Genomic DNA, 27507 nt, shown 5'->3' on the forward strand with positions numbered 1-27507 from the left:
TCGGTCTGCAAACACCAGCACCGCTTTATTTTACCTCTTTTTTCTCAAAAGAAAACACCACTATATGTTACGCAGATGGAAAGTGGGTGATTGAGTTACACCGGGATGAAAAGACGTTAAAACAATTTTCTTTTTAGTCTGCATGGTGTTGTGTTCTTTGAATTTTTTTTTTTTTTTTTTTTTTTTTTACAATTTGCTTGGTGGTTTGGCCGGACGGATTAGAGCCAGTTGCAGGCCGGTTTTGGCCCTCGGACTTTATGTTTGGTGGCGAAGCTGTCAATGTGTGTGATCCTTTTGACTGCAGCTCCTGGTGATGAAGTGGCGTTGACTTTTATCATCAATTTAAATGTGTTAAAAAAGTGAGAAAAAAAACAAGCTGGAGTTGAAAAACCGCCAAACCAAAAAAACCGTAGGTATTCATTACTAGAACGAGCCTTGCTGATTTAGGTGAAATATGAGGACAGGTAATTTGTGGCGCAGCTTGAGGCTATGACTTCGCTTCTTTCTTTTTCTTCTTCCTTTTTTTGTTTGAATAAAAAAGTGTGAGTCCGTGAGCAGGTGTGTTGCCTCCTCAAGATGGCATCGATTTGTTACTGTTCTCACAGTGTGACCCAGATTGTCGGAGTGTCACGGGACCATAGCTGTATTAAATGCTCATTTAAAGAGATTTTCTTTGCTTTTTTTTTGTAAAAAACGATATTGATGAGTTCATCAGATCTTTTCGGCCTGTTTGATTTTGACTTAAACTCAGTTAAAATAACCTTGTTAAAGCATTAACACCACTATTGCATCTTGATCCGATTACAGACCAGTCTTAAAATCACATGTAAACATGCTCTTTCTGTCTGTCTCCGACCGCCGCCAGACTTCATTTTTTTTCAAACGACAAGAAGTCGGCGCTCAGCTCATTTCGGCTCCTCGCCCTCGCTCGCCGTTACTCCTTCCTGCCATCTCAATACTGCAGTGTTCAGGGTGGCAGCCTTAGACAAACTCCACCAGTGCTTGTATAATTGCTTATTCAATGCTGACCCCTGCTCAGTTTTGAGAGAGGAGGAGAATGAAGAAGGAAAAGAGAGTTGGGTGGGTGGAGGGGTTGGGGGTTTGGGGAGTAGCTGCTGGAGCCTCCCCTTGGCTGCCAAGGCCTGAGTCAATGTGGAGCCTGTTTTTCGGGGATATAAGCGCCGGCCACGGGTCCCAAGCCAGGGCCTTTTCCTGTGGGCCCTCCTCCACCGCCTCCTCCTCCGCCTTGTCTCGGTTCTCCTCCTTCATCCTCCACCCTCCTCTCAGCCCGGCTGGGCCTGGCGCTGGCACAGAGGCCCCTTTGTTGCCTACCCGAGGGCCCGGGCTCTCCGTCTCTCATACTCTCTCTTTTCCTCCCTTTCTCTCTCTCTCTCTCTCTCTCTCTCTCTCTTTCCACACACCCACTCCACCACCTCCTCCTCCCCCCCCCCCCCCCCCCCCCCCCCCCTCCTCCCTTTTCCTCTAAAGGTCTCCAGTCTTCACAAATATGAGATAATAGGAAAAATAGAGCTGGCTGCTTGTGGTGACTCAGGGCAAAACGTCTGAGTGAAAAATAGAAAGTGAGAGAGAGATGGTATTGTTTGTGAGGCTGGTTGAAGCGAGTTGGACTGAGGTCGAGTCTCCTCCCTCTCTCTCTCTCTCTCTCTCTCTCTCTTTCCCTTTCTCCTTCTCTCTCCAGCAGCTTCTGAACCAAAGCTCACTGTGGATCCAAAAGCCGGATGGGGGCTCGCTGTAACCCACACACACACACACACACACACACACACACACACACACACGCGCACACACAGTTTCTCTCTCTCTCGGCAGGTGGACGGGGTTGTTTTGGCTCGGCTGCAGGGCAGCAGCTTGACTCCGTTTGAGCCAATGAGCCAAAATAATAGCCGACGATTCCAGAGTTATTGTCAGCGTTTTCCCCCCTCTGCTTTTCCCAGAATTCCCTTCAGCCATGCAGGATCCGAATCAGAACGTCACCCTCAGATGAATTTGTGCGCTTACGCATGAAAATACACCAGCGGGACACACAGGCAGCTTGTACTGTACAGAAAAGCAGCGCAAGGAGGGATGTTTCCTCCTGTTTCGCTACTGATTAATCTTCTCTGGTCACAAGGAAGTCCGAGAAGAGCCGGACATGTAGAAAACAAAAAACAGATCTAAGTGGAGTGTTTGATATTTTATTCAGAATGAACATCATACAGCTTTAATAAGAAGCTGGAACAAGCTGGTGGAGAATTCATATGTGATCCTTTCAGACGTCACTTGAGTTATTTAAGAGGAAAACTGAAGAAGTAACACTCTGGAGGAGTTTAAGCATAAACACATTTCAACAGCTGAACAATTCCCCTCACACTTTTTTTGTGGAAGGTGATGCGGGTACCCTCCCTCGCCCTTGGCTCGCAGCGCCCTGCCCTGCAAATATGTGGCGCACGCCTCTGCGTGGGCACCGACGCTCCACCCGCTTACCTCACACAATGCGAACATACGAGCGCGAATGGGCACACACTCCGGCGTCCCATACGTCACGAGGACAGGGAGTAGCGTCTCGGGGTTTTTCATGGAAAGGAGTTGTGCTGTCCTCCTTTATTATGTGATTCTTGGCTTTAATTAGCTGCAGTAGATGCAAGCCTTGTTTCCATTCAGCTGTCAAGTGTTTTATTTTTAAAAACCTGAAGTTTTGCAGAGCATGAAATGTAAAATATGAGAATGATGATCACACACTGAGTCGAAATAGGAAGTCTTAGTAATGCCTGCGCCGAATGGACGTTAATGTATTGTTCCCATAAGACACGGCGATGTAATATGGATTTTCATGATTCATTTTTCATAGCGTTCGTCTCATCAATCTAGGTTTGAGTTAAAGATGCAGAATGTGGACCCTTCTCTTCTCTTCTCTTCTCTTCTCTTCTCTTCTCTTCTCTTCTCTTCTCTCTGGCTCCTCCTGCCCATTTCCTCCCATTTTGCCATCCGCTGCACAATGAAAGAGCCTCTTGGCTTTTATTAATAGTTAAAGTGGCCGCGGCCTGTCACTGGGGACAATGGCTGCAGCCCTGTTAATAAATAAAAATAATAACTAGGAGATGGAGACAGAGAGGGAGTGCAATGGAAAGAGAACAGGCGACACTGCCATTTGTTGTTCCCTCTCACTTGTCAAAGCTCTTTGGCTTAAAAGCCTCTGTCATTGTTGAGGGAGAGGGGGCTGGAGGGGGGGGAGGAGGAGGGAGGGATGAGAGTGAGAGACAGAGAGAAGGAGAGAGAGGGAGAGAGAGAGTGCCAGGGGCTAATAGCACCTGTTGGGGTGATGGTGAGACAGCTGTCATGAAGGAGGGGGGGGTCACAGGAGCACACTCTTCCTTCTGCTCTTCCGACGCATGTTTTCCTTCACTCCTCCCTTGTTTTTTTTTTTTTTTTTTAAAGATGCTCCGTCTATTCCGGTTCTGCCTCTTCCTCCCCGCCGCTGACCGATTCCCTGAAGGCCACGGCGGCCTCTGACAGAAAGCACCGGGACGCGTCGGGGAGGGAGCGCCCAAAACTCCGCCGCTGCGTTACTGACTGGCTGTGTTGAAAATGCAAGGACAGGCATGGGGGCGGGGCAAGGACAGCGGGGAGAGAGAGAGAGAGAGTGAGAGAGATGGACTGGCTCGAAGTTCGGTTGATTGTCGTGCGTGAACGTTTGCGAACGCGTGCCCGTTGTAATCAGCGGGGCGTGAACATTCTCGTCTTGAAGCCGGGGAGAAGGACCTGATTCAGGCCTCCTGGGAGACGGGGGGCATGTACACACACACACACACACACACACACACAGAGGTACAGTAATATAGGACACGCTCAGGTGCTTTGTGTGTGAGAGAGTCATGCTTGTATGCACGTTCTCGGCTCTTCTTTATGCGGGATCCTGTGTCATTTTAAATCCTGGAAATCTCCAGGTGGTTCCCTCAGCGTCGTCTCTGCACGTTCCCTCCACGGCAGACAGGCGGAAAGAGACGGGTGAAGAGCAAAGAATGAAGTTTTAAGCGATGTCGTTTTTGTTAGGATAGGTGGAAGGACTCTGATTTGTCATGGGTGTGTGTCTGTGTGTGTGTGTGTGTGTGTCTTTTAGCTGAGGTAAAGAAATATTAAGCTGTTCATCTCGACTCACCGGACATCTCTCTCTCTCTGGGTGTGTGTGTGTGTGTGTGTATTTATGCAGGCAGCCTTACACCACTGAGATTAAGACCCCCCCCCCCCCCCCCCCCCCCCCCACACACACACACTCTTAAATCAGTCCTGTCATTATGGGAAGAAAATATAATCCGGGGGACCAACTAAGTTTTTGCCTGCTGTCAGCAAATACCAGTGTGTACACATCTGTATTTGGAGCAACATATATGAGCTTGTGATGTGCGTGTGTGTGTGTGTGTGTGTGTGTGTGTGTGTGTGTGTGTGTGCACTTCACCAGTGTTTGTGCATTGGAGTGTGTGTTTGTGTTGGCTGATAGGGTTAATCTCCCCCACTCAAAGTGTAAAACCTCTTTCCTTAGCAAGGCCTTGCATCCCAAGTGCAGATGGCTCCCAGTAAATAAAAGTACTCTCTCTCTCCATCTCTCTCTCTCTCTCCCTCCCTCTCTCTCTCGTCTCTCTTTCTTGCTTCACACTTTCACTCCTTTGTCTGATCACTTTGCCCATTCCCCTTTGTTCACATCAATAATAGCGACAGTGTGACGACTGTAGGTTGATGGCTGTGTGTTTGTGTACGTACATGCATCTACGTGTGTGCGTGCGTGTGTGTGCGTGCGTGCGTGCTCGCACCCGCTTTAGGATTGAGTCGCTCCGTGTGTGACTTTTCCATTTACCCCACTGTGTGTGTGTGCGCGCGTGTGTTAAATGTGACCATGGTCCAGGTTTTAATTAGTGATCCTGCAAGTATGTGTGTGCCGTATTTGCTCCTTGCGTGTGTGTGTGTGTGTGTGTGTGTGTGTGTGATGGTCTGTGTGGAGTGTGTGTTGAAAACAAAGCGCTAGCTGATAATGTGTCCATTGTGGCGGGTGCATTAAGGCCCTCTTTGTCTCAGGGCCCACAGGGCTAATGATTCTCTAGCAGCAGGTGAGAGGGAAAAAGCCTCTCTCTTTCCTGTCTCCCTCTCTCCTCCACTTGTCTCTCTCTTTATCTTGCGTCGCCTCGCTCGCTCGCTCCCTTTTGCTCACTTGTTTTTGTTTTTCAGATTTCCCCTCTTTCGATTATCAGCCCCTCTCTCTCTCTCTCTCTCTCTCTCTCCCTCTCTCTCCTGCTGATGCGGCCATTAGGCTGAGCTGCCGCTGCCTTTATTACAGCAAATGGACTTTAAATGAGCTTTATTGTCATGTTGGCCAGCCAACTGAATCCCTCTTTCTCTCTCCCTCTCCTCTGCCTCCCCCATCCTCCACCCCCCCTCCCCTCCTCCTCTTCCTCCTCCTCCCCTAAACAGAGGCCCCCAGCATTGAGAGGCTGTTGTCAAAGGACTGGAAGGATAAACTTTTGGCCATGGGCTCAGGGCACATCGGAGAAATTAAAGGTATGGCAGTCCTGGATAAAGCCATAATTTTTTAAAAATATTTTAACATAACTCATGCACAACTTGGGTTCTTCAGTAAATACAAAACTTTTTTTTAATGTACAGTGTAGTCCTACGTATGTTTCCTAACTGCATTTTTAAGTCCGTGTGAAATCCAAACTTTTCTCTGTCCTTCTTGAGATCAATTTTTACAGTCGTAAATGTTATTTACATTCATCTGATGAAATCATTCCACGGGATTATTGAGGCTTGTCTCAGTGGTTTCTAATATGCAGTTTCTAGAGGAAATTGCCGCCGTGCAGCTGCCAGCAGGCAATCTAATGATTATATCATAATGTTTGTTTTAGTATGAGGTTACATCATCATATTGAACAAAGTCTAATCTTATTGAAAGTTAAAATAATGAAACATTCAACAATTACGGCACTTTTAGTGTCATGCTAAGAGGAAGGGCTTTCCTAAATTAAGGGATAAATTAAGTTAAACTTGAAGTTTTGCAGAACTGTGACGCAAAACCTCAGGTTTTCGCTGATATTTTCACTCCTGTCAAATGTATTTATGAGATTTAAATTTCAAAACCGGATTTCTGTTATGAAGTTTTTCTTCATTGCAAACATTATAATGCCTGACAATCCATCAAGCAATGAAAACAGGACTTTTTCGTAATGGAAGCATCATGATTGGAACTTCAGATTTTTTTTTTAAATAAATATATGTTGCATTTCTCATGTAAGACATTCAGTGGCATTTAAAGCCCGAAGAGAAGCCTTGAACCAAGCAGGGCCTCCTGTGTTTGGCCAACATGTCAAAAAGTTAACGACGTCCCCACCAGTCCATCAGCCCCTTATTGAATCACGGCGTTAATCGCCCGTTTTTATCCACGCCGGCCCTTTTTAACACCGGAGAGCAGGAATCGACACAAAAAGGGAGCAGAGGAGCGCAGCGCTGAGTGAGGAAAAAGTGAGGATGGAAAGAAAAAAAGACATGAGAAAGGTAGAAGCAAGCGGCTGTTATCCGCTGTAACTCCGGGGCAAAGCCGTCGCTCTCCTCCAGTAATTGAGCTTCATTAGGAAGCAAAGCAATATGTAATCAAAGAGCCTTGCGGAGCGGCGTGGCCATTGAGAGGGGGGCTCCATTGATCAAACCCCCTTTTTCCCAGCTCCCCGCTGCGCTGACATTTCTGTGTAGGGGCGTCCCGCTTGGCACGCCACACACCAACAGCTGGGGAGCAATATATGTGTGTCTGCGGGTGTGTGTAGAGGACGTGCAAGCACTTTTGGTGTCTGTTGAGCCCATGTGTGCTTACATAACAATGTGTTTCTGCGAGTGTGAATGAGCCTATGATTGTAAAAAAAAGAAAAAGAAGCGATAGAAATATGCAAAAAGTAGAAAGCGTTAGTGCACCAGCTTGCTTCAGTAGTGTTAGTGCTTGCATGCGTGCGTGCGTGTGTGTGTGTGTGCGTTGTTCTCACACTGTCAGCGCATCCCTTGACATTTTTTTTCCCCCCATCGAATTCCATTGAAGAGCTTTTTGTGGGGAACAAAGTGATTGTGGGCCACTGCCTCCTGCTCCGTTGGCCTTATTGAGGAGAAACATTGGTAAAAGGCCCCATGTGGATCACACAGAAACACACACACACACACACACTGAACAAAAAAAAAAAAAAAAACAGAACTCAGTGCTGGAATAAATATTCCTGCAGTGTGTCTTTAACATGAGGTAAACAGTTCGCTGGCAGATAGTTAATATCTTGATGTCTTCACCTTTGAACCCTAACAACAGCATCCTTCAAATACTTTTTCCAAATCGGTCTTTAAAGAGGTTGCATTCGTCCACAAAGTGTTGATAAAAGTGTACTTGCTCCTGAATTGAGTTGAGTTTGAAAACCGCCCGTCAAGCTCTCGACCTCTGAAACATTTTGGACATTACAGAAGTCGCTTTCATGCAGCTCAGACTCGCACGCCCAGCCGTGCGGTGCACACAGTTAACGCAGTTGTGCTGAAGTGAGCGGTGCATGCCACTGCAGTCTTCAGAAACTACTACATCTTTTCTCCGACATCTGCGGCTCCAAATAGATTTTAAAGGCGCGTCAGAGAAGAGCTACTTGAAAGCAAAACTTAAACCCAGAACCGGCGAAGCGAGTTATTATCTGTGTCGCCAGACGAATCACAGAAGCCGCGTCCAACTCATCCACTTCAATCCAACCTTAATCCTGTTACCTAAGTACTGAATTTACCACATTAGTAAATTTAGTTATTTGCACAAACGAGGTTATTTGGTGCTTGTAAGTATACGTTGTATTGTATGTCCGTACATTCCTGAAATCTTTTCGGTCCGTGCATGTTCTGTCGTCTCCCTCGCTTGAGGAATCGAGCTTGTTAACCAGACGTTTGCTCACTCGAGTCCCACTGTCGAAGGGTCACCGCCCTGACCCCCCCCACCCGGAGCGCCGCCTTTAACCCCCAGCTGCTCAGTTTGTGCAACGGCGGGCGTAAAACCGCCGCCAAGTCCGACAGACGGATCCCCACGATTTGCTTTGGCGACCCCGGAAGGACGCGGCCGAAACACACGTTCTCGTCGAACCTTCGCCGCCGGCCCCCTCATCCCTCGCCGCTGTAATTCCCATGCAGCCCTGCTCTGCTCGCCTCCCTCCACACCCGGGAGGAGTTATCAGTGCAGCCGGGATCATTAATTAGCACCGCCGACACACTGACAAGTATTACATTGTTACAAATTGGTTAATTACCCCGTGCGAGCGTGCATGTGCGTGCACGTGAAAGAAAGAGATTCGTTGTGCGCGTTTTGTAGGTAAGCGGGGGCCGTTGCAATCTGCCTAAGGAGGAATGTGTTTGAACCAATGGAGGAAACCAGTTATCGATCCACCTGCCTGCCTCGCAGCTGCCGAGGAAGCAAGCCGACGCCAGCTGATTTATGGGACGGACGCAGAAATTCTCAGAGTCTGAACGGGGGGGGTAGCTTCTCGTTGCCCAAGCAGGAGAGCTTCAGAAACGATCTTCTCAGTCAGGAAGCCTGGTGTTTTCTTGGATTCGCTCTCCCGTGCAAATATCTCGGTTTACTGATAAAAGATCCGCAGCTGAGAGGGGTTTGACAACAGCTTGTAGATCAAGAATGGAAAGGGTTTTTTTTTTTTCTTTTCTTTTTTTTTTTTCTTTTTTTTTTCACACTTAACTATCCCGGCTGCTGGTTGAAGGAACGTCCTTCAACCTCAACACACACACACACACACACACACCGGCGCTGTTCCAAACAGAAGCAATTTCCCAATTTGACTGTGTTCTCATCTGTGGAGGAACTCCGTGAAGAAACTCCCCACAAAAAGGCTCCTTTGATCCATCGCTTCACCTTTGCCACACCCCCGCTCCCAAACCCCCCCGACCCCCAAACCCCACCCCACCCCATCCTCTTTTTTTTTTCATTCTTTTTACTCTCTTCCTCCACACACACACACACACACACACACACACACACACACACACACACACCCCCCCCCCCGCCATTCGAACAGACTAACGTTTTTAACACAGGGCTCTTTCTTGTCTTGGTCAACTTAGGCTATAGACGCACACACACACACACACACACACACACACTCTTTCTGGTTCTACAAAGGTGGGTCTGTGAGTTAGGACAGCGGCGTGTTTATTTTTCCAGCAGCCAGCGCTCCCGACAGTTGCCTTTATTGTTCATTGTTGGCGGATGGATGGAGTGAGGGGGGGTGAGTGGGGGGGTGGGGGGGGGGGGGGTGTGTTAGGGCGGAGGTGGGTGGGTGGGTGAGGGGGTCCGGCGTTAGGGTGAAGTGGCGAGCTACCAACAGGAACAAATGGATGGCTCTCACCTTGCCGGGCGGTCAAAGGGCAGGTCATCGCGGTCGCGGCTCCTCGCCTTCGCTCCGTCCGTCCCTTCTCCTGCGACCCGACCCCCCCCCCCCCCACTAATCGTCCCCCGCTGTGTCTCCCTTTCTTTTCTTCCCCGTTTCCTACTCTTTCTCCCTCTTTTCTTTCCTCCTCATCTGGTTTGACTGGCCCAGGAATGTGGCCCTGTTAAAGGTAGCAGCTGAAGAACAATGAGGGATTGTGCTGTTCCACACATGCACGTACAAACACACACATACACACACACACACTACAAAGGCATGTAGGCAAACATCAGTACATATGACCAGACATGAGCACACACACTCGCGCTGATTGTGCCTCAGTGTGCCTCTCTCTAACTACATCCTGTTGAATGATTTAGGCCTCGTGTGGAAGCGTGTTTGTGTATGTGTGTGTGTCTGTGTGTGTGTGTGTGTGTGTGTGTGTGTGTGTGAGTGTGTGTGTGCGTGCGCGTGTCAGTGTGTGTAATGAAGCTGGTATGTCAGGATCTAAGGAGTCAAAGGTCAGGCCATGCTAAATGTGAGCAGGAGGTTGGCTGACTGCAGGGTAAACACAGACCAGACACACTCTCCGTCTCTCTTTCACTCTTATTTTTTCACCCATTCTCTCCCTCGTTCTTTCTTTCTCTCTCTCTCTCTCTCTCTCTCTCTCTCTCGTAAGCGAATTCAAACAAAAACCCATCTCCAAATCTACCTCTAATTCAGCACAAATAAAAAACAAATTGTTCTGCTCCAGGTTTCAGTCAGAGATGTAGATTTTTCAAACTTGGCTGAAGTTGAATTGACTTTCTTCAACACCGAAATCTGTCTGAGATTTTACATTAGCTTTTCCACCACATTTAGCTGTGCTTACAAACACTGCCTCGGCCAGATTTTTTATTTATTTATTTATTTTTTTTCATCTCAGTCAGGCCATAAAGGCGGTGATGGATGTGACTTGATTAATCGCCGCTGGCCCTCTGTGCCCAGGAAAATGAGTCAACATCTGGTTTTACAACTCCGCAGCGCACAAACACGCTTTTACCCATCTTCCGCTAACATGCCCCCCTCCCACTGTTCAAAATCCCTCGCCGGTCATATATTAAGTGGCCCAACAAGGCACGGATAGCTTTACTCTGTTTTATTGTTCCTTCCTCCTTGGTCTCTCTGCTTCATGCCTCTGACCTCTGACTCCACCGCCGTGATCCTCGCTGGCCTTGGAATCGCCGGCTGTATTCACCGCTTTTCAGCATGTATCACAAAATGTGTAACTTGGAATTAATCCTGGTAAAGACACGATTTTTAAAGGTAATAAAGAGTGTAACTTTAAAGTCAGAGACTTTTGTTTTTTTGAAATGGCGGTCCAATCAAAACGCTTCCCAGTGTAACCTTAGCCCAGTCTTTCCTCTTTCTTCAAAGCGCTCCCATCTCACCTCTGACCTCTGCCCCCCCCCCCCCCCCCCCGCCCCTGCTCTCGCTCCGCAGGTACCCCAGACAGCCTGGCGGAGAAAGAGCGCCAGCTCATGGGCATGATCGGCCAGCTGAGCAGCCTGAGGGAGCAGCTCCTGGCGGCCCACGAGGAGCAGAAGAAGCTGGCCGCCTCGCAGATGGAGAAGCAGAGGCAGCAGATGGAGCTGGCCAAGCAGCAGCAGGACCAGGTACGGGAGCGCGCTGCATGGAACGGGGCCTCGTTTTGGAAAAACGCTGCGTACCACATGCCGAAAAGAAAAGATATATCCAGCCTAACAAGCGACAACATCGTGGGTTGGAAGGAAGTAGTAACTCAGGATGTTAATAAGAAGAAAACTGATGATTTCCCTCAGAATCATCTGCAACATTTGATAATAATCACTCATTTCCTTTAAAACTGTTAAAATAAGAGTTGCTTTGTCAAGAAAAAAAATCTTAGTGGGTAACAGGTAGAGTCTTTAAAGCCCGGCTCATGTGCTGTGTCAGTGTGCAGACATTAAAACAAAGGATGGACTTTAAATGCATCAAAACCACACTGGATTCCTCCATCCTCTGCTCTCTTTGTTACTCACACACACACACACACACACACTCACACACATGCCTCATAAAGTGTTGAAGCAGCCAGAGACATGCGCCTTTGGCAGCGTGAACACAGGGACACTGCACAGGAATCAGCTGAGGGTATATAGCGTTGGAGCGGATGCTGTAGAGACACACACTTGGGCCTACACACTTACTGCCACACACACACACACACACACTTGGAGCTCCCAGGCGAGAGTCTGGCAGGTATTTGCATAGAGAAGGGTTCCCCCTTTTTTCTTTTTTCTGCTGTTGTCCTTTTCCCCTTCTGGAAGGCATGGGTTTACTAAACGGAGGGACACAGAAATATAGCTGTGAGGACAAATCACCTGTGACAAACACAATGCCTTACAGCGCCCTTGGCTGGGCCGGCGCCCGCACGCGCTGAACGAGCCTGACAGCATGAGGACGCACCGTGCGACACGCCTCCACACGCCGCGGTGTCTCCGCTCCGCTCGCGAAGCGCGGCTTCGTCTCGGAAAGTTAATTACATTTTAGTCATTTTGCTGAAGCTGCTTACAAAACCGGTAGGAATGAAATAATAATCAAACAATATAAACACAGTGACAAAAAAAAAAAAAAAAAAAAAAAAATGCAAATGTGAGGAAACACCTTAAGCGAGGAAGAAAGAAACAAAGAAAGCCACTTTCAATTATCCCAGGAGGTTAATTGTAAAAGGTTGTGTTAGTTATCAGCAACCACTTTGCCTTCGTTTGGGAAAAAAAAAAAAAAAAAAAAAAAAATTGTGACAATTAGAATGAAACACTCGGCAGCGCCTGTGTACATGTCAGAAAGTGTGTCACTGCTGAGTTCAGATTAGATGAGCTCTTTAATATTTCAGAGCAGGGCATCGACCCTCTGTCGTGCAACTGGGGCCTGGAAGACCTGCAGATGTGTCGCATCTCCCACAGGCCCCACACACACACACACACACACACACACACACACACACACACACACACACACACGACCAACACACACGTGCTTCTCCACTGTACGTGCGCTGTGTAAGTGTGTTGTGCGCTCTGTCCTCAGATTGCCCGGCAACAGCAGCAGCTTCTGCAGCAGCAACACAAAATCAACCTCCTGCAGCAACAAATCCAGGTGAGGCCGGCTTGTGGTGTGCATGTGTGTGTCCATCTACATGTGAGTGTGTGAAGCAATTCTGTGATTGCGACTGTTTGTAGTTTTTTTTTTCCCCTGTGCTGGACCATCATCATTCGGAGCCTGAATCAGCGCTGAGTTATAGGAGTAGCCCCTCCTCCTCCAGCACACAAACACACACGTACACAACATGTGTAATCACTTAAAGCTGGAACAATCAGTAGATTTAAGCCTTTATTATATAAATCAAAGTTTGCATGGCAAGCTGTCGAGTTGAAAACACTTTTCAGATGTTTATTCCATTGTGCCCCGTGAGTGATTGTTGAGGTGTTTCCACAGTGAGAGCAGTAGATTGGGCTGTCTGCAGAGCGGCAATGCCAAGGGATCAGGATGAAAACTCAACACAAAACAGGAAAAAAAAAAAACAAATAAATGTGGTTAACCCTTTTAAACGTTCCACACTCACAAAAAAACAAAAAAAAAAAAAAATACCAAGGTTTTGGAGCAGGTCACATCACACCCCCTAAAAAAGAGCAACACTGCGACCACAATCGAACAAACAGGCACGAATAAGGCCACCCAGACGGAGCGTGTGTTCCTGTCCTGGAGTGATGACGACGCGCCGTGTAAACAGACTAAAACGTTAGGACAGGCATTAGCATCAATCTGACATGATCTCTCCTTTTACATGAACACAGACGGGTTATGGCGATAACACTCGGCTCCGTACACAAACATTTACGGTCCCGCTGTTGACGGAGGGACAAACAGTTCTTTGTATTATTGCTGTTACCGTTTATTTACGCAGGTAGTCTCAATAAGACGTGATTCTCATTCTCAAGACATTCTTGTTGCAGTTATGGTGCAATAAATCAAGGCAGTCATACTGCAGTGCCGAGTGTCAAAATGCTAAAAATACAACAATAGAATTAAACTGGAAAACTTGAGTTAATGTTCAGTTTTCTCAATAACAGGGCAGAGTTGGTGCAGCTCTTGGTTTGCGGTAAAAGTTGCAGCAAAAACTACTTTTTGATGAAATGACACAGATTTTCTACAGTGTCCACATTCCTGTCCTTCTTGGAGAGCTAAGTGGCTGCAGTATGTTTTATATGGAGGCAACTGTCTTTTTTTTTTTTGGTTTAGTTTCTTCCGTCTTGCAGTGCTTCTTTCACTCAAAAAAATTTGCCACAAACTGTATTGACTGTCAATTTGGCTGCCGACGAGTGTCAAAAGTGTGCTTTAAACTACTGTGAAGCTGAAAAACCCGCACAGCGATTCAGCCGCCTTGAATGCCGGTCTGTGTCTTCAGCTTGAGAAAATGGGTGGGAATATATGAAACACTTAAAAATGGAAGTATTGTACTTTTCGGTGCTACACTGGAGCCTCTATTTTGGTCCAGGTGGCTTGGAACGAATAGCCCAGGCCTTTGTAAAGGCAGATGACACTGAATTTTAAGCTGAGAAAGCCGGGCTTTGTATCATAAAGAGACACCCTGTCCAAGAAGGAACACACACACACACACACACACACACACACACACTCCCTTTCCCCCGAGAGTTAGCTGTACACAGTTTGTGTGATAAGAGACCTTGTGATAGCATGTGTGTGAGACGTGTGTCTGTGTGTGTGTGTGTGCCTACGTGCAAAGCAGCTGTGTTTATTTGCTTTTGTGCGAGTCAAATTCCGAATTGTTCGCGTTTTTGTCCCGTCCGCAAGAAAAAAGGGGGAGCCCGAGTGTTTGTTTCTGAGGATTTCTCTGTGCCTCCTCGACGCGTCCGTCCCCTCCGCGTACGTGTATGTGCGTGTGGGTCCCGCCGCAGCTGTGTGTGTTAAGCTATAAACACGTCCGCTCATGATTCACTCCCTCACGACCCCGCCGAGACAAAGCTCTCTTTTCCCATGACTTTGCAACCTTTTCCCAAACAAGCGTCTCTCCATTGAACGGGCCCAACAATAGTTTCTCACAAGCAAGGGGCAGCTGTAGGCAGCCTCGTTAAGAGAGGGACACAATCAACAGGGGCTCATCGCTGGAGAAAAAAAATGGAAGAGAAAAAATAGAGAGAGAGAGAGAAAAAGGCGCGCAAACGTTCACATATATCGCACACATCAAACGCAACAAACATACAAAACACACGCCTTCGCGCGCGCGCGCGCGGTTTCGCAAAGAGAGCGCCGCACACTCTCTCCTGATGATCAAACACACACTCATCATCAAAGACTTGGTCGAGAAACACACTGCTTAATCATTCATGAAGAGATTGTCCGCACAATCCCACAATACAATGCCCTGCCAGGGAGAGGGCACCAGGTTCAGTGTGTGTGTGTGTGTGTGTGTGTGTGTGTGTGTGAGCGCGCGCGCGTGTGTGTGTGATAAGCCCCTTGTGATTGCATTTCCCCCTAACGAGGCTGAGTTCAGCTGTCCCTTCGTGTGCGTGTGTGTGTGTGTGTGTGTGTGTGTGTGAGCGTATATGTGTGTGTCTGCGTCCTTGGCTTTGTTAGGCCCGAACCCCCAAAGGCCTGTGAAGAATGCTTTCAACCGTCCACTTGGAAGAGGTGATGAAATGAAACGAATAATCAAGCTCATGGAAAAAAGAGAGGAGAGTGACACACATCCCTCATGAAAGGGGGACAAATTATTTATTGTCCTCGTGTCCGGTTTCCTTTTCTTTTTCTTTTTTTTTTTTTTCTCCCCCCCTCACCCTGAAACCCTAATCAAGCTAGCGCTATGGCGTGTTAGCGTTGACAATTTAGGCCAACAGCGCACTCGAAAGTGGCGCGGGCTCGAAAAGTTTATTTACAGAGACGGGAGGGGTGGACACACACACACACACGCACACACACGCACTAAACAGCAGCACAAGCTAATGACATCCGCACACGCGCTCGTAGCAGCTTCATTGTGAGGATACTCATTAGTGCTCAGAAGTCAGCGATTGGCTGCGTTCTCGCTCTGACTAATTGATTCTACCTGAAATGATCCATGATTAGCATCACTTATGAGCCATTAATTTTAACCCCCCCCTGCTACAAACACACACACACACGTGCAGCTCCGCGCGTCGGTTTATTTACCGCGAGCGTTTTCCATTCAAAGCTCAGATCCGTACTTCAATCGGGAGTTTTTCCCAATTTAACCTTTAATTCTGCCGTTTATTCAGGATCTTTCCACAATGGGCACAGATCTTTTTTTTTTTTTGTGTGTGTGTGTGGCAATTTCTGCTTTGTTTTTGTGAAAGCGACATCGCCACATTAGCAGGTGAGAGGACTGATCCCGTTCAGCGATCGTCCCGAAACGTGCCCACTCCTGTAATCAGGAGCCACATTTTAAGTCTGTAGTGTCGGAGTGCCATTTTTCCTTTTCACACTGAAATATGTCCAAAACTTACTCTTTTTTTTTTTTTTTTCTCTCATCATTTATCTATTTTTGATCCAGCTTGGGGTCTCGAGGGACTGGATCCAGTCCCAGCTGACCCTGGACGGAGGACAGGTCAGCAGTCATTAGACCGTCCGACGCTGACGTCTCAGTGAAGCGCTGCGTCAGATTCCGCGTTGCTCCGTTAATTTATGTTGCTCATTTTCTCGCGCCGTTCCGATGTAGGTTTTAATCACGCACCTGAATAAATGAGTATCATCCATCTTGTTCTCACAAGAATTCCAACAACACGAAGACACGCAGGTACACACAAAACCACACACACACACACACTCGCGCACACACACGCTCCTACCCCCTGCTAAGGGCCTTCTTGTTAAGCTTGAAGGGGTGAGCACATTTTCTCAAACTTGCCTTTACTTTCCTCTCTCGTCTTGTCTCGTTCTAATTAAACGACTTGTCTCCGAGGCTCCCCCCGGTGTTGCCGGGGACGACTGCTGCTGCCGCGCGGGGAAGCGCGACAGGGATGAAAGGAGCTCACCTGCCGAGCGGCTCAGGGCTTACCTTGAGAGCGCGCACGCATTTTCATAGAATGGCAGGGAGAACGCAGCCACACACACACACACACACACACACACACACTCGCGCAATGTATATTGAAACAGAGGGATGAGGGCACACGAGTGTGTCCTGCCTAATGAATCAAAACTCACTCAACCGAAACACACACACACACACACACGTACGCTGTCAAGTGTGTGTGTGTGTGCCCCTGTCGCGCTCGCTCCGTGTGCTGTCTTTCATCTCATCAAGAATCACCGCTGCTATAGGTCGCAGCCAGCAAAGCAGACAGAATCAAAAAAAAAGGAAGAAGAAGAAGAAGAAGAGGGGGCAGGGAAAAAAAAAGAAAAAGAAAAGTGAAAATGAGTAAAGCCACCTGATGCTTTGACTGGTTTAAGAGGGGCCAGAATCTCTGGCGACAGCGGCTAACAAGCTCTCTATTAAGGCTATCCTATGTTGGTAACTCAATCACACACAGACATACACACACACACACACACACACACACACACACACACACACACACGGCCCGTCAAACGTAATACCTTATGCAGTCACAAGCGCAGCCTCTGTCTGCCTACTTTTTCATCCAATCATAAAAAAAAGAAAACAAGCCGAAACTTTTCCTTCATTGTCACACACACACACACACACACACACACACATACACACACACACCGCACACACAGCAGCACCTCTGTTCTTTACATAGCGGCGGCTAACCCGATTGGCTGTGTAATTGTTTAATCGCCCCCATTACACCCCGGCCCGTGTAATTTGTGTTTTCCCTGGGAATACATGTGTGCACGTCAAACCGAACCACAGTCGTCCCCCCCCCCCCCCCCCCCCCCCCCCCCCCCCCCCCCGCCTCCCCTCACACACAGACGTACATGCGCGCCGCCATTCCAGCGCACGGCACACAGGCCCTAATAGCCCCCGTCCCCAGAAAGTTAATGGACTAATATTAAAAGCCCGCCATGTCTGTTCTTCCCTTCCTCTCTCTCTCCAAATTAATTATTGGTTCTGTCGCTCGCTCGTCCCCTCTTCAGCGATAGGTCATCCAGGTCTTGCATTAATTGCCGGAGCATATGGTCGCCAACAGATTTTAGCTGTGGGACTCGCACTTTAGCGGGGGCTATTTTTTCGCGCGCTCAGATGCGAGCCATATTGTGCGGCGCTGGCAGCTATTGTTCGGCGCATTAACTTCATAGAGCTAATTACTCCCCAATAATAACTTTACCTTGGAGTTTTCAGCGCGCCGCGTGCCAACCAACCTGTTTCGCACCCCATATGTTAATTAGCGGCCACATCTTCATTATGCCGCAGCGGCGCTTTAAGTTCAAGCTGTGCCGCCTGGCGCGTGGTGAACGCAGCCTCCGCTCGCTGCCAATTATCCAACTCTTGCTCCCGTCTCCATCTCGCCTCCTCTCACTCCTTCTCCCTCTCTCCTTCTTTCTGCTCTCTCTCTGTCTGCTGTTGATTTCCTGAGAAGTTGTCTCGCCAGGGTGAATTGTCAACTTCTCCCTCCCTGTCCAGCCTCTCTGCCCCTGTGAAAGTTCTCAGGAAAAAGTTTCACACTTGTTCTTTATATATAGAGTTGTGTGTGTATGTGCATGCGTGCGTGTGTGTGTGTGTTTTACCCCGCTCAGTATTTTGCTTTGTTTTGCATTCAGTTATCACTGATTAGAGGAATTTTTCAGATGAGTTCCAGTTTTTGTATTTGCTTCAGGTTTCTTTTTTGGACGTGAAAGGAGGGGTTTGGAGATGAAAAAGCGGAGCGCCTTATTCTCCACGTCAGCAGCCTACAGTAGCGGCGGCAGCAGCAGTGTGATGTTTTTGTCTGTGTGTATTGTAGGTTTTCATGTTCGCTTTGGGCCTGATGTGAAAGAGACGCTGAGGAGTGCATTATTCCCCAAAGCGCCTGCTGTTTCAGATGTGCCTTTTCCTTTATGTGGGATCTGGAGATTGTCTGATAGATCCGGCCCCGCTCTCACTTTCCTCATCGCCCCTTTACTTTCTCTCGCTGGCTTTTCTTTCCTCCCCGTCAATTCATCTCTTTGTCTCTGATTCCTATTCTCTGATTCGGGATAGCGCACACTCTTCTCTTTCTCTCTCCGTCTCTCACGCGCTTTTTCTTCTCAGTTTCAAAGTTTACATTGTGATCACAAGGCGAACACGCAGCAGATAATTCACTTTAAGGTACAGCGTCGCCGCGTATTCTGTATCAGGAGAAATATTAGATTAAGTGGAGGGCTGTAAATGCGACGGAATGCCTAAACTGCCTGAATTATGACCCCCGCTCACTTACCTGCCCACTCAAAACACACAGTTCACACACATTTCTTCAATCACGTGTCTGCACAGGCGGCTTTATAACTCTTTTATTCTATTTTGTCCTCATTTAGTTTTCTAATTGGGGGAAGATAGTTATCAGTGTTTTGCAACATTCCTGTAAGCTGATAATTGTCGTGCACTGGCTGCAACTTTTATGATGAAAAGAGTCATTTTCACCACTTTCCACCAAAAAAGATTTAAATGCAGAGCCGGAAAAAACATATTAACCTTGAAACGGGAAATAGTGCAGCTTAGTATACTGTATAAGAAACACTAAAGTTTTCTACTGTGAAATGATCTCCTCGTAAAAAGCAAGCAGGTAATCAGGCGTCGTTGGCAGAGATGAAAATGAGTCCGTCCATGTTGAAATCCTCTTAAACATTTCTTTCTGGTGAGCCTACAAACAGCTGCTCGATATTTATCACCTGCAGTGAAAGGCAGTAGACATGTTAGGTTGCAATGCATATTTTAATCAAAAACCTCTGAACCATTTTTTTAATCATTTTAAGTGTCACATTTCTCGCCTCGTACTAAAATATAAAGACTCCTTGTACGGCGAGATGTTATCTAAGACAGAAATGTTTATTTCTTGAACGCGGCTCTGTGAAAGCTCCTCGAGGGGGTTTGAGAGCCGCAGGTTGAAGACCCCTGAACTACTCGCTGCATGCAGCCTTTTTATTCTGAGGCTGGACGTGGAGGGGGAGAGCGGGATGCTGCGACGAGACTTTTCTGATATTTTCACTTGCAGGGGAAGGAGGAAAGCCATGTGCACGCTCCGTACTGTATGTGTACAGTATGCTGTGTGCATTGAAGCTGCCACAAACTTCTCCTCTTTCTCCTCTCCTCTCCTCTCCTCCTCTCCTCTCCTCCCTCCGGTACATTACAGCTCTGCTAGCCAGCTCTACTCCAGCATATGTCCAATTAGGCCTGAAAGGCAAAGCAGAACAGTTCTGTCTGTGATTCGTCCCCGCGGGGGTCCTGTCCGAGCGTCGCGCTGGAACGCCTCCCCCTTCTGATCGCGAGGCGCAGGCGGCGGCGGCGGCGGTTTATGGTTAACCAAAATGGTGGAGTAATTATTGTTTTTGGTGTAAGGCAAGAAGGGGGGGGGGAGGGGGGAGAGGAAGGAGCTGCTTGAAGGGGAGCGCTATTCCCATGTGCTGTGATAGTTTGATTACAGTGCTGCTGGCTGCCGCATGCCGACACACAAGAGCGAGAGGCGGAGGGGGGGATACACACACAGAAACACACACACACACACACACACACACACACACAGGTCCAGGTATTTACACTGTAAAAGCGCAGTTAGCACTGAGCGACGGCGACTCTCTCCTCTCCGTATTCACCTGCCTCCAGCTATAACCACTTCAAGTGCCCACATCGCTGAGATATTACCTAATTGTAGCGTGGCACGGCCGCCATCCTTATGATTGTTGCGGCCATTTCCAACCATTTCCATCATTCCAGATCAATTTTCCACATCACACGGCTTTTACCTGCCCATTATCCTATTCAGCCATTACCTCTCTGGCCTCCTGGCAAAATAAGAGCGACGGAAGAAGAGGAGCGGGAGCGAGGCGAGAGCGCCGTGCAGCAGCACAAGCGCGGGCCACAACGGCGCCGTGCGGATTTAACCCGTGGAGTTTAACGCACTTAACCACTAAACATGGAAAAGTATTGAAACGCGTGCGTTGAATGGGGGCCGATATTATCCGACCTGTCTTTTCTGCTCCTCGTCTCATCTCGGCACAGTGTAGGCGCAGCATTGTTGTATTGTTGCCATCAGCGAAGATTCGAAAGCTCAAAAATTCACAGTATTTTTTTTTTTTTTTTTTTTTTCAAGAAGAACCAGATAATAAGTGAAACAGAATGAACAGTGTACCCAAGCAGGAATACATTGTCACATCAATATTATTATCTAATCCTGAGTTTTATATTCTGCAGTTTAATAAGCAAAAACCAAACTTCAACAAGCACCACACAGTGCTGTGGTGGTCAGTGTGCAGGGTTTGCATGTTCTCCCTGCGCCTCCATGTGTTTCCTGCATTCAATTTGAAAACATGGATCTGGAGCTAAATTGCAATTTAACTGATATTGGGCGGCTGTCTGTCCCTGTTTGTCCAGCGATGGAGCTGTCACCTCTCCAGGGTTCACCCTGCCCTCCGCGGCAGTCGGCTGGTTTTGCCAGAGACGGATAAAGCCGCGCAGGAGATAGACGCACGAAATGTTTTATTTTCATCTTCCCCTCACCTTCCACCATCCTCTGTCTTCTCCTGTCTTTTCTTTCCTCTCAAAGCTGTCAGTCAGTCCATCACACGCAAGTCTTTGTGTGTTGTTTTTGGCAGAACGCTGTTTAGTGCAACCATCTGTCTCCCTCTCTTTCTCTTTCTCTCTCTCTCTCTCTTCCTCCCTCCCTATCTCTCTTCTTGCTCTCCCTGCCAAACTCACCCATCGAAGGAGCTTTTTTTTTTTTTTTTTTTTTTTTCCGCATCTTCTTTTAAAATCCTGGAAACCTTATGAAGTCGTATGGCTCTCTGCCGGCAGACGGGCTGCGCGGGGTTGTGTCCGCGTGTTGGTGTGTGTTTTGGTCGGTGGGAGGCTCGATGCAGGGAGGAGAGAGAGAACATTATCTTCCAAATTATTGAAAAAAAAAAAAAAAAAAAAAAAAAGGGAACAGGCCAGCTGTTCTTCAGAGTTGAATGAAATGACCCCGTGACTTGCTTTCTGTGACGAGACGCTGCGTTCACCGTCTGAGCACGCATGTGGATCTGTGTGTGTATGTGTCTGTGTGTGGCTTTATTAGTGTGTTTGCAGTCTGATGTCATATGTGTGTCCCATATGTATCGCATGAATATATGTATATGAGCTGGAACGGATGTGATTTCAAGAAATCGGTGTCATTCAGATGTGAGTGCATCGTGTTCTGGGATCAGTTCCGGGACGCATTGCAAATCTAACATGTGACTGTTAGCGTGATTATTCTGCTCATCAGTCACTGAAATCTCTCAGATCTCTTTGAAACGCTCAGACAGTAGAATTGTGTATTATGGCCATTATATTAATAAATCAAATGAATAAAAATTCGTTTGAGAGAACCATCATCAAAAAACAAATAGGTGGATGAATGAATAAAACCTAAAACCTTGTTCACTTGCAACCGTCCGCCATGTTTCTAGTTTCCATGCCGAGCCTCAGCACCTGTATCTGGTCGGCTGCTGCCAACTTCAGGTTAATAATAAACGGTTATGATTCTGGGATTTTCAAAAGATGGCAATCAAACAAGGTTGTAGAATTTCTACGAGGAAGAATCAGCTGTTAATTTGACAGCGACTTCCTCTCCCAGTGGGCACATGTTGAGACATCTCCAGAGTGCACAGGTACTAATGTTCATATCTGCCCTCTTTCCATCCATCCTTGATACCCCCCCCCCCCCCCCCCCACTCTCCCCCCGTCCTCCCCCCTCCCTCATCAGCAGGTCCAGGGCCAGCTCCCTCCCCTGATGATTCCCGTCTTTCCCCCGGACCAGCGGACTCTGGCAGCGGCCGCAGCCCAGCAGGGATTCCTGATGCCCCCTGGCTTCAACTACAAGCCTGGCTGCAGTAAGTGGCACATGCACACACACTCTCACACACACACACATTCATAAATAGGTGCAACTCTCAGAGTAAAAGTAGCTTTTATGTGTGATGTTTCACATGTTTTTCACCCAGCAAGGTAAGAATCCGACCATTTTCCCACACAAGGAGTCTGGTTGTTTCCCAAAAGACGAGCTCGCCCCTACAACAACATCTCCCTCTTAATAGAAAAACCAGTCCAAATACACCCTTCCTGTTTACTCTCTCTCCCTCTCTTTATCTCCCTCTCTCCCTCTCCCTTTCTTGCTCAGTCCTTTTGGCTCCTTGCTTTTGTCTTGTCTATTTTCTGATATATAAAAGCAACAAAATGAAGCCGTCCTGCAGGACATGTTTTCTTTTTTTTTTTCTTCTTTGGCTATCACGCTCCGGCTGTGTGGCAATGTGTTGTTTACCATGATGGAGAGAGAGAGAGAGAGGCAGAGAGAAAGAGAGAGAGAGAGACAGATAGATAGATAGAAGGAGAGGTTGTTGCTTGCCAGGGGATGCTGGGAATAAATGCACAGTGGGGGGGTTAGCAGAAGGGGGGGGGGGGGGGGGGGGAAGGAGGGTGGTAATGTGACCTGCCCCAGGTTCTCCTCACATTAACACGGGATGCAGCCAGAACGTGTTTCCAACACAGCCTACACACACACAGATACACACACACACACACACACACAAAACACAAGAGTGATTGCTTTGTGATATCACAAACACAAACAAAAAAAAAAAAAAAAAAAAGAAAAGAAAAGACACAAATATGTAAGCGCGCACGGGAAGCAGAGGCTCGTGCACGCTCGGTCCCACTTTCCCACCGCCACCCCGCCCCACTTAGAGTTTCACAGCTTCCCAAACAAGTCCATTCCATTTTAATTAGTGCCATCTTCACCCACGCCCACTGCCCACGTAAATACCCCGACAAGTAGTGGGCTTGTCTTTTCACTGCCTCCGCCAACTCCAACCGGACTGGCACGCCGCGCGCAGGCCAAGCCGCCCCTGAGAAAACTCTCTGGCAACTTTCAAACTTGTTGTGAGCTGATGCAGTTTGGACGCGGCGGCTCTAAATAGGACATGTGTAGCATTGTGCTCTGACATATTCTCGCCGCGCTCCGTAGCGTCGGGGGGGGATATGAATAGATTCTTATTTGCGCAGTATGGACATGTGTGCACTCAGCGGTCGTCTCATTTAAACACTTATTGTATTCTTCTGACACAACATGCCACAGCTTAAGATAGCTGTTCGACTTTTGCCAGGGTTTTCTTCCTATCTATATTTTGAATGTTGGACCAAACTCGGTGTAAAACAGATTTTGGTTGTATAACTTGTTTTTAATTTTTTGGGAAAAAAAATCTGTTTTTTCCAACTGTTTTTTTTTTTTTTTTTTTTTTTCCTTTTAACTCGCTACAGCTTTTTCAACTTTTAAGGGAAGTGGGAGGGACGCGTTGAGGTTAATACAGAACTCATCTGTTGGTTACAGTGTTTCAGTATTAAATCTCATTGAATATGCATTGTCAAGGTTTTTCCAAATTATTCTGTTTTTATGTGGTGTCTGGTAATGAATCAAGACTAAAATTAGTGCTCATCAATTTGTTCCCAGTCAGTTTCTTACCTAAATAATCCTTTTATTCTCGAATTTACAACCGTTTTATACGCATGTGGAGGATAATTAAAGTTTTAAAATGTTTTTCTAAGATATTTTGATCATCCTCATCTACAAAATATATTTTTTTAAACTTTACACTTCTAGAAATGATTCAGAAATAAAGGTGCTGACACCATGTGACCCTCAATTTGACAACTGGTGGAACAGATTAAGATGACCTGATTCTAGTAGAATAAATCCAGTGCTTCCATCATGTGTAAAAGTCCTCATCGGAGTTCCTCTTTGACTTTAGGAAGACAATATTGAGAGCTTCTCTTGTCAGACATTCACTTCCTGGTCTTCCTTTTGTGTTGTAAACTCTACAGGCCCCCTGCTAAGACTTTAAATAAGTGTAAAACTGTTAAGACAAAGTGACACTGATGACGTTGTGGTATCTGTCTCCCTCTCCGGTCCGTCTGTCAGTGAGAAATTTGGGCCCCGTCCGCCAAGACCGCTGTCCACCAGCCAAGAGCAACATGTTTGCTTTTCTCCGTCCTTCTCCCTTTTGTTACAGCGACCCTCAGGAGGAGCATAAATATCCACTGGGCTCATGTTTGTCTAGGGAGCGAAGAGAAAAGACCAATCTCCTAGAATACACAGTCCTGAAATAATTCTTTAATCCCTCCTACCCTCTTTCCCCACTGAAGAAAAGAATGTCTCCACTTTGCTCCCAGTTTCTTTTTTTTTTTTTTTTAAGAGCCAAGTTATATGGGAAAATATGTCGGAAGGAAAAGTCGGGCCCATGCCAAACTCCGATACGTGCACACACCAGTGTTACACGGGCACGCATGCACACAATGAAAGGTTCTGACACAGCCGAGAGGCTGACCGCTGCTCCGAAGGTCCGGGTCAGAAATGCAAGGTCAAGCCCCTGAGAACATTCTCAAGTTTTCTGCACTCCAGATGGAAGTTTCCTGGATTAAACACCACTGGAAGACTCTGACCTCCCCCAATGTGCTGCACTTTGGTTCGTGGGCATGTTCAAATGCAAATCAGAGCCGTCAACCAACATGCTCGCACTACATGAGTGTAATTAAACAGAGTTTTCACTTCTCTCCTGACCTCTCTCTCTCTCTCTCTCTCTCCCTCTCTCTCCCTGAGCGATCACAACATGGCCTATCTGCACTCGTTTCTGTCCGCCTTTCCCTGCTTCCTTGCGCTCGCGTCGTCCCCTCTGCCCCGTTTGTCCATCCACCTCTTGATTTATCGCTCATGACAGAGGAAAGGCAGAGAGATGGAGTGAAGAGAGTAAAGATGAAGTGAGTGATGGAGGAAGTGGGCGACGGGCCCTGAAAGCAGAGCTCTCCTCCCCACAAAGCAGGAGGACAGACAGGAGAGGGAGGGGGGGGGGGGGCAGCAATCGGCAGTCGCGGCTCTTAATTACGGCACTGGGGCCGGCTTTATCAGAATCCCTTCACCTCGCTGCTCTTTGTCAGGGGGTATTAAGGAGGAGGACACACAATCAGGCTTTTCATTAGGGCCCTACCGGCGGCGCACACAAAGGACGGCTTTAACAGCTGCAGAAAGGGACTCAGGTGGTGGTGGTGGCGGTCGGGGGCGTCGATGGGGGCGAAAGGGAACGAGGGATGAAGGAGGGAGGGGAAAACAAGAGGAAAAAGGGAGGGGGGGGCACAAAAACAAAGTAAGATTGGGGGGTGTGGCACAGAGACACAGGGAGACAGAGGGTTACCCAGAAAACTTATTAATTGAAATGAAATTCTCCTTTTTTTTGTGTGTGTGTTTTTTTTTAGGTGACCCCTACCCTCTTCAGCTCATCCCCACAACAATGGCTGCTGCGGCCGCCGCCACACCGGGCCTGGGACCCCTACAGCTCCAGGTACGACCGCACACGACCTGTCAGACGCGACTCCAACTGAACCCAACAACACTTCAAAACAGTGGGCTTCAGGGGGGAACGGGGGTGGGGGGGATCACGGCTGTCACTTTCAGCCAAAGTGTGGACGCCCAAGTGATCCTGCAAAAACATGATCATTGTGATCACCGCTCAAAAAAAAAAAAAAAAAATCACACCGAGCTGACAAATGTAACCCGAGCCCGCGGCTTCGTCCTGCCATGGGACGCAGATGGGATTGATGCAGCTCTGAGCTGCCACGAACACGGAGACGACGGGGCACAAACATCCGGATGGACTGTCAGAACCAATGTGTCCACAAGTTAATACACATCAGTCTCCTCTCGTGTCCTCAGAGATCGTTTAGAGATTCTGTGAAACTTAGGTATAAAAGTGAGTTTTTCGGCTTTGTTATGTTGTTTGAAGAAATATTAAAGCAGGACAGAGGTGGCACAATGAAAAAGAGTCAACATCTGTTACGGCGCTCTAAAGATGGGTCCTTTTCCTGTCTGTATGTAGAGCGAGTGACCTTTCACGTTGTAATCCTAACCTCTCTCTCCTCCACTGATCACACATAAACAGAAAAACACACACTGCCACCGTCACGTGGGCTCTCTGCCCCCCTCCTCTTCGAGGTTAAGAGCCTGCACGGGCGTCCTCTCAATTGCCTGTCTGAAACGCATTGAGCACCAGCCGACGGGCCCGGCGTCAGCACAGGCCACCTCTGCCTCCTCGGCATACATTACCATAAAATGAGACACTCGTGCATACAGATGTGAGCGTCTGGGTGAAACAGCTGCTTTGACAGACATTCGCTTACTGCTCACACACAAAGAGACTGATGGGAAAATATGGGTTAAAGGTCAGGCGGAGTGTGTGTAATACATTTGCACCTGTCAGACGAACGTGCCGCCCCATATGCCAGACGCCACGGGGGGAATGGAGGAGCTGTGTAGGGCTATCATGGAGAACGGACCCCGCTGTCGTCACTGATTTCATTATTGCTCACGTGTGTGTGTGTGTGTGTGTTTAGCCCGAGAATAACGTCCTCTGTCTGTTATCACCACTTCAATTAAACCGTATGTATGTTTCAGTGAGTTCAGAATCATTCAAAATCTCAGCTTTGTCCACCTTGCGGTTGTTGTTTTTTCCTTAATCGGGATGGGGGCGAAAGAAAAAACAACATCTGAGCGAGATTTCGTCTTTGTCAGAAAGAGAAGGATTTACCCGGGCTTATATGAGTACAGATGTCTCAACGTGGACGGATTTCCTCTGGGACCGTGTCCGAGCCCTCATTTGAGGAGGAGGTGTTTTCCGTCGGCGAGACAGACACGACAGCGAGCTATGGGCCGGCGGGTCGCCACGGCAACGCGGCGGTTTGGCAGACGGCGGCCCGCGATTGAGCCCACTTTTGACGCACGCAGGAAAAAAAAACTGAAACACGTTTCACATGCAATCATCGATACAGCCAGCTGTATTGAAGCGAAAGCAGAAAACACGCTCGCCAATGCGTTATTTCACATAACTCCACTCACTCTCTCACACACGC

At 47.8% G+C, this 27507-nt stretch overlaps 1 protein-coding gene across 14 annotated transcripts in view; it reads left to right on the plus strand.

The window, feature by feature from the left end:
- Window positions 1-27507, plus strand: part of sox5 (SRY-box transcription factor 5) — a 204515-nt gene that overhangs the window by 151883 nt on the left and 25125 nt on the right. For 12 of the 14 annotated variants that reach the window (XM_030113519.1, XM_030113518.1, XM_030113520.1 and 9 more), the window contains 5 exons: window positions 5461-5547; window positions 10908-11080; window positions 12513-12581; window positions 22322-22448; window positions 25858-25943. In XM_030113519.1, coding sequence (XP_029969379.1) covers window positions 5461-5547; window positions 10908-11080; window positions 12513-12581; window positions 22322-22448; window positions 25858-25943 — 542 coding nt within the window. The remainder of the gene's footprint in view (window positions 1-5460; window positions 5548-10907; window positions 11081-12512; window positions 12582-22321; window positions 22449-25857; window positions 25944-27507) is intronic. The other 2 variants (XM_030113516.1, XM_030113525.1) reach the window with 2 other exon arrangements.

The sequence above is a fragment of the Salarias fasciatus genome, chromosome 17 (genome assembly GCF_902148845.1).
Source record: "Salarias fasciatus chromosome 17, fSalaFa1.1, whole genome shotgun sequence".
Taxonomy (NCBI): domain Eukaryota; kingdom Metazoa; phylum Chordata; class Actinopteri; order Blenniiformes; family Blenniidae; genus Salarias; species Salarias fasciatus.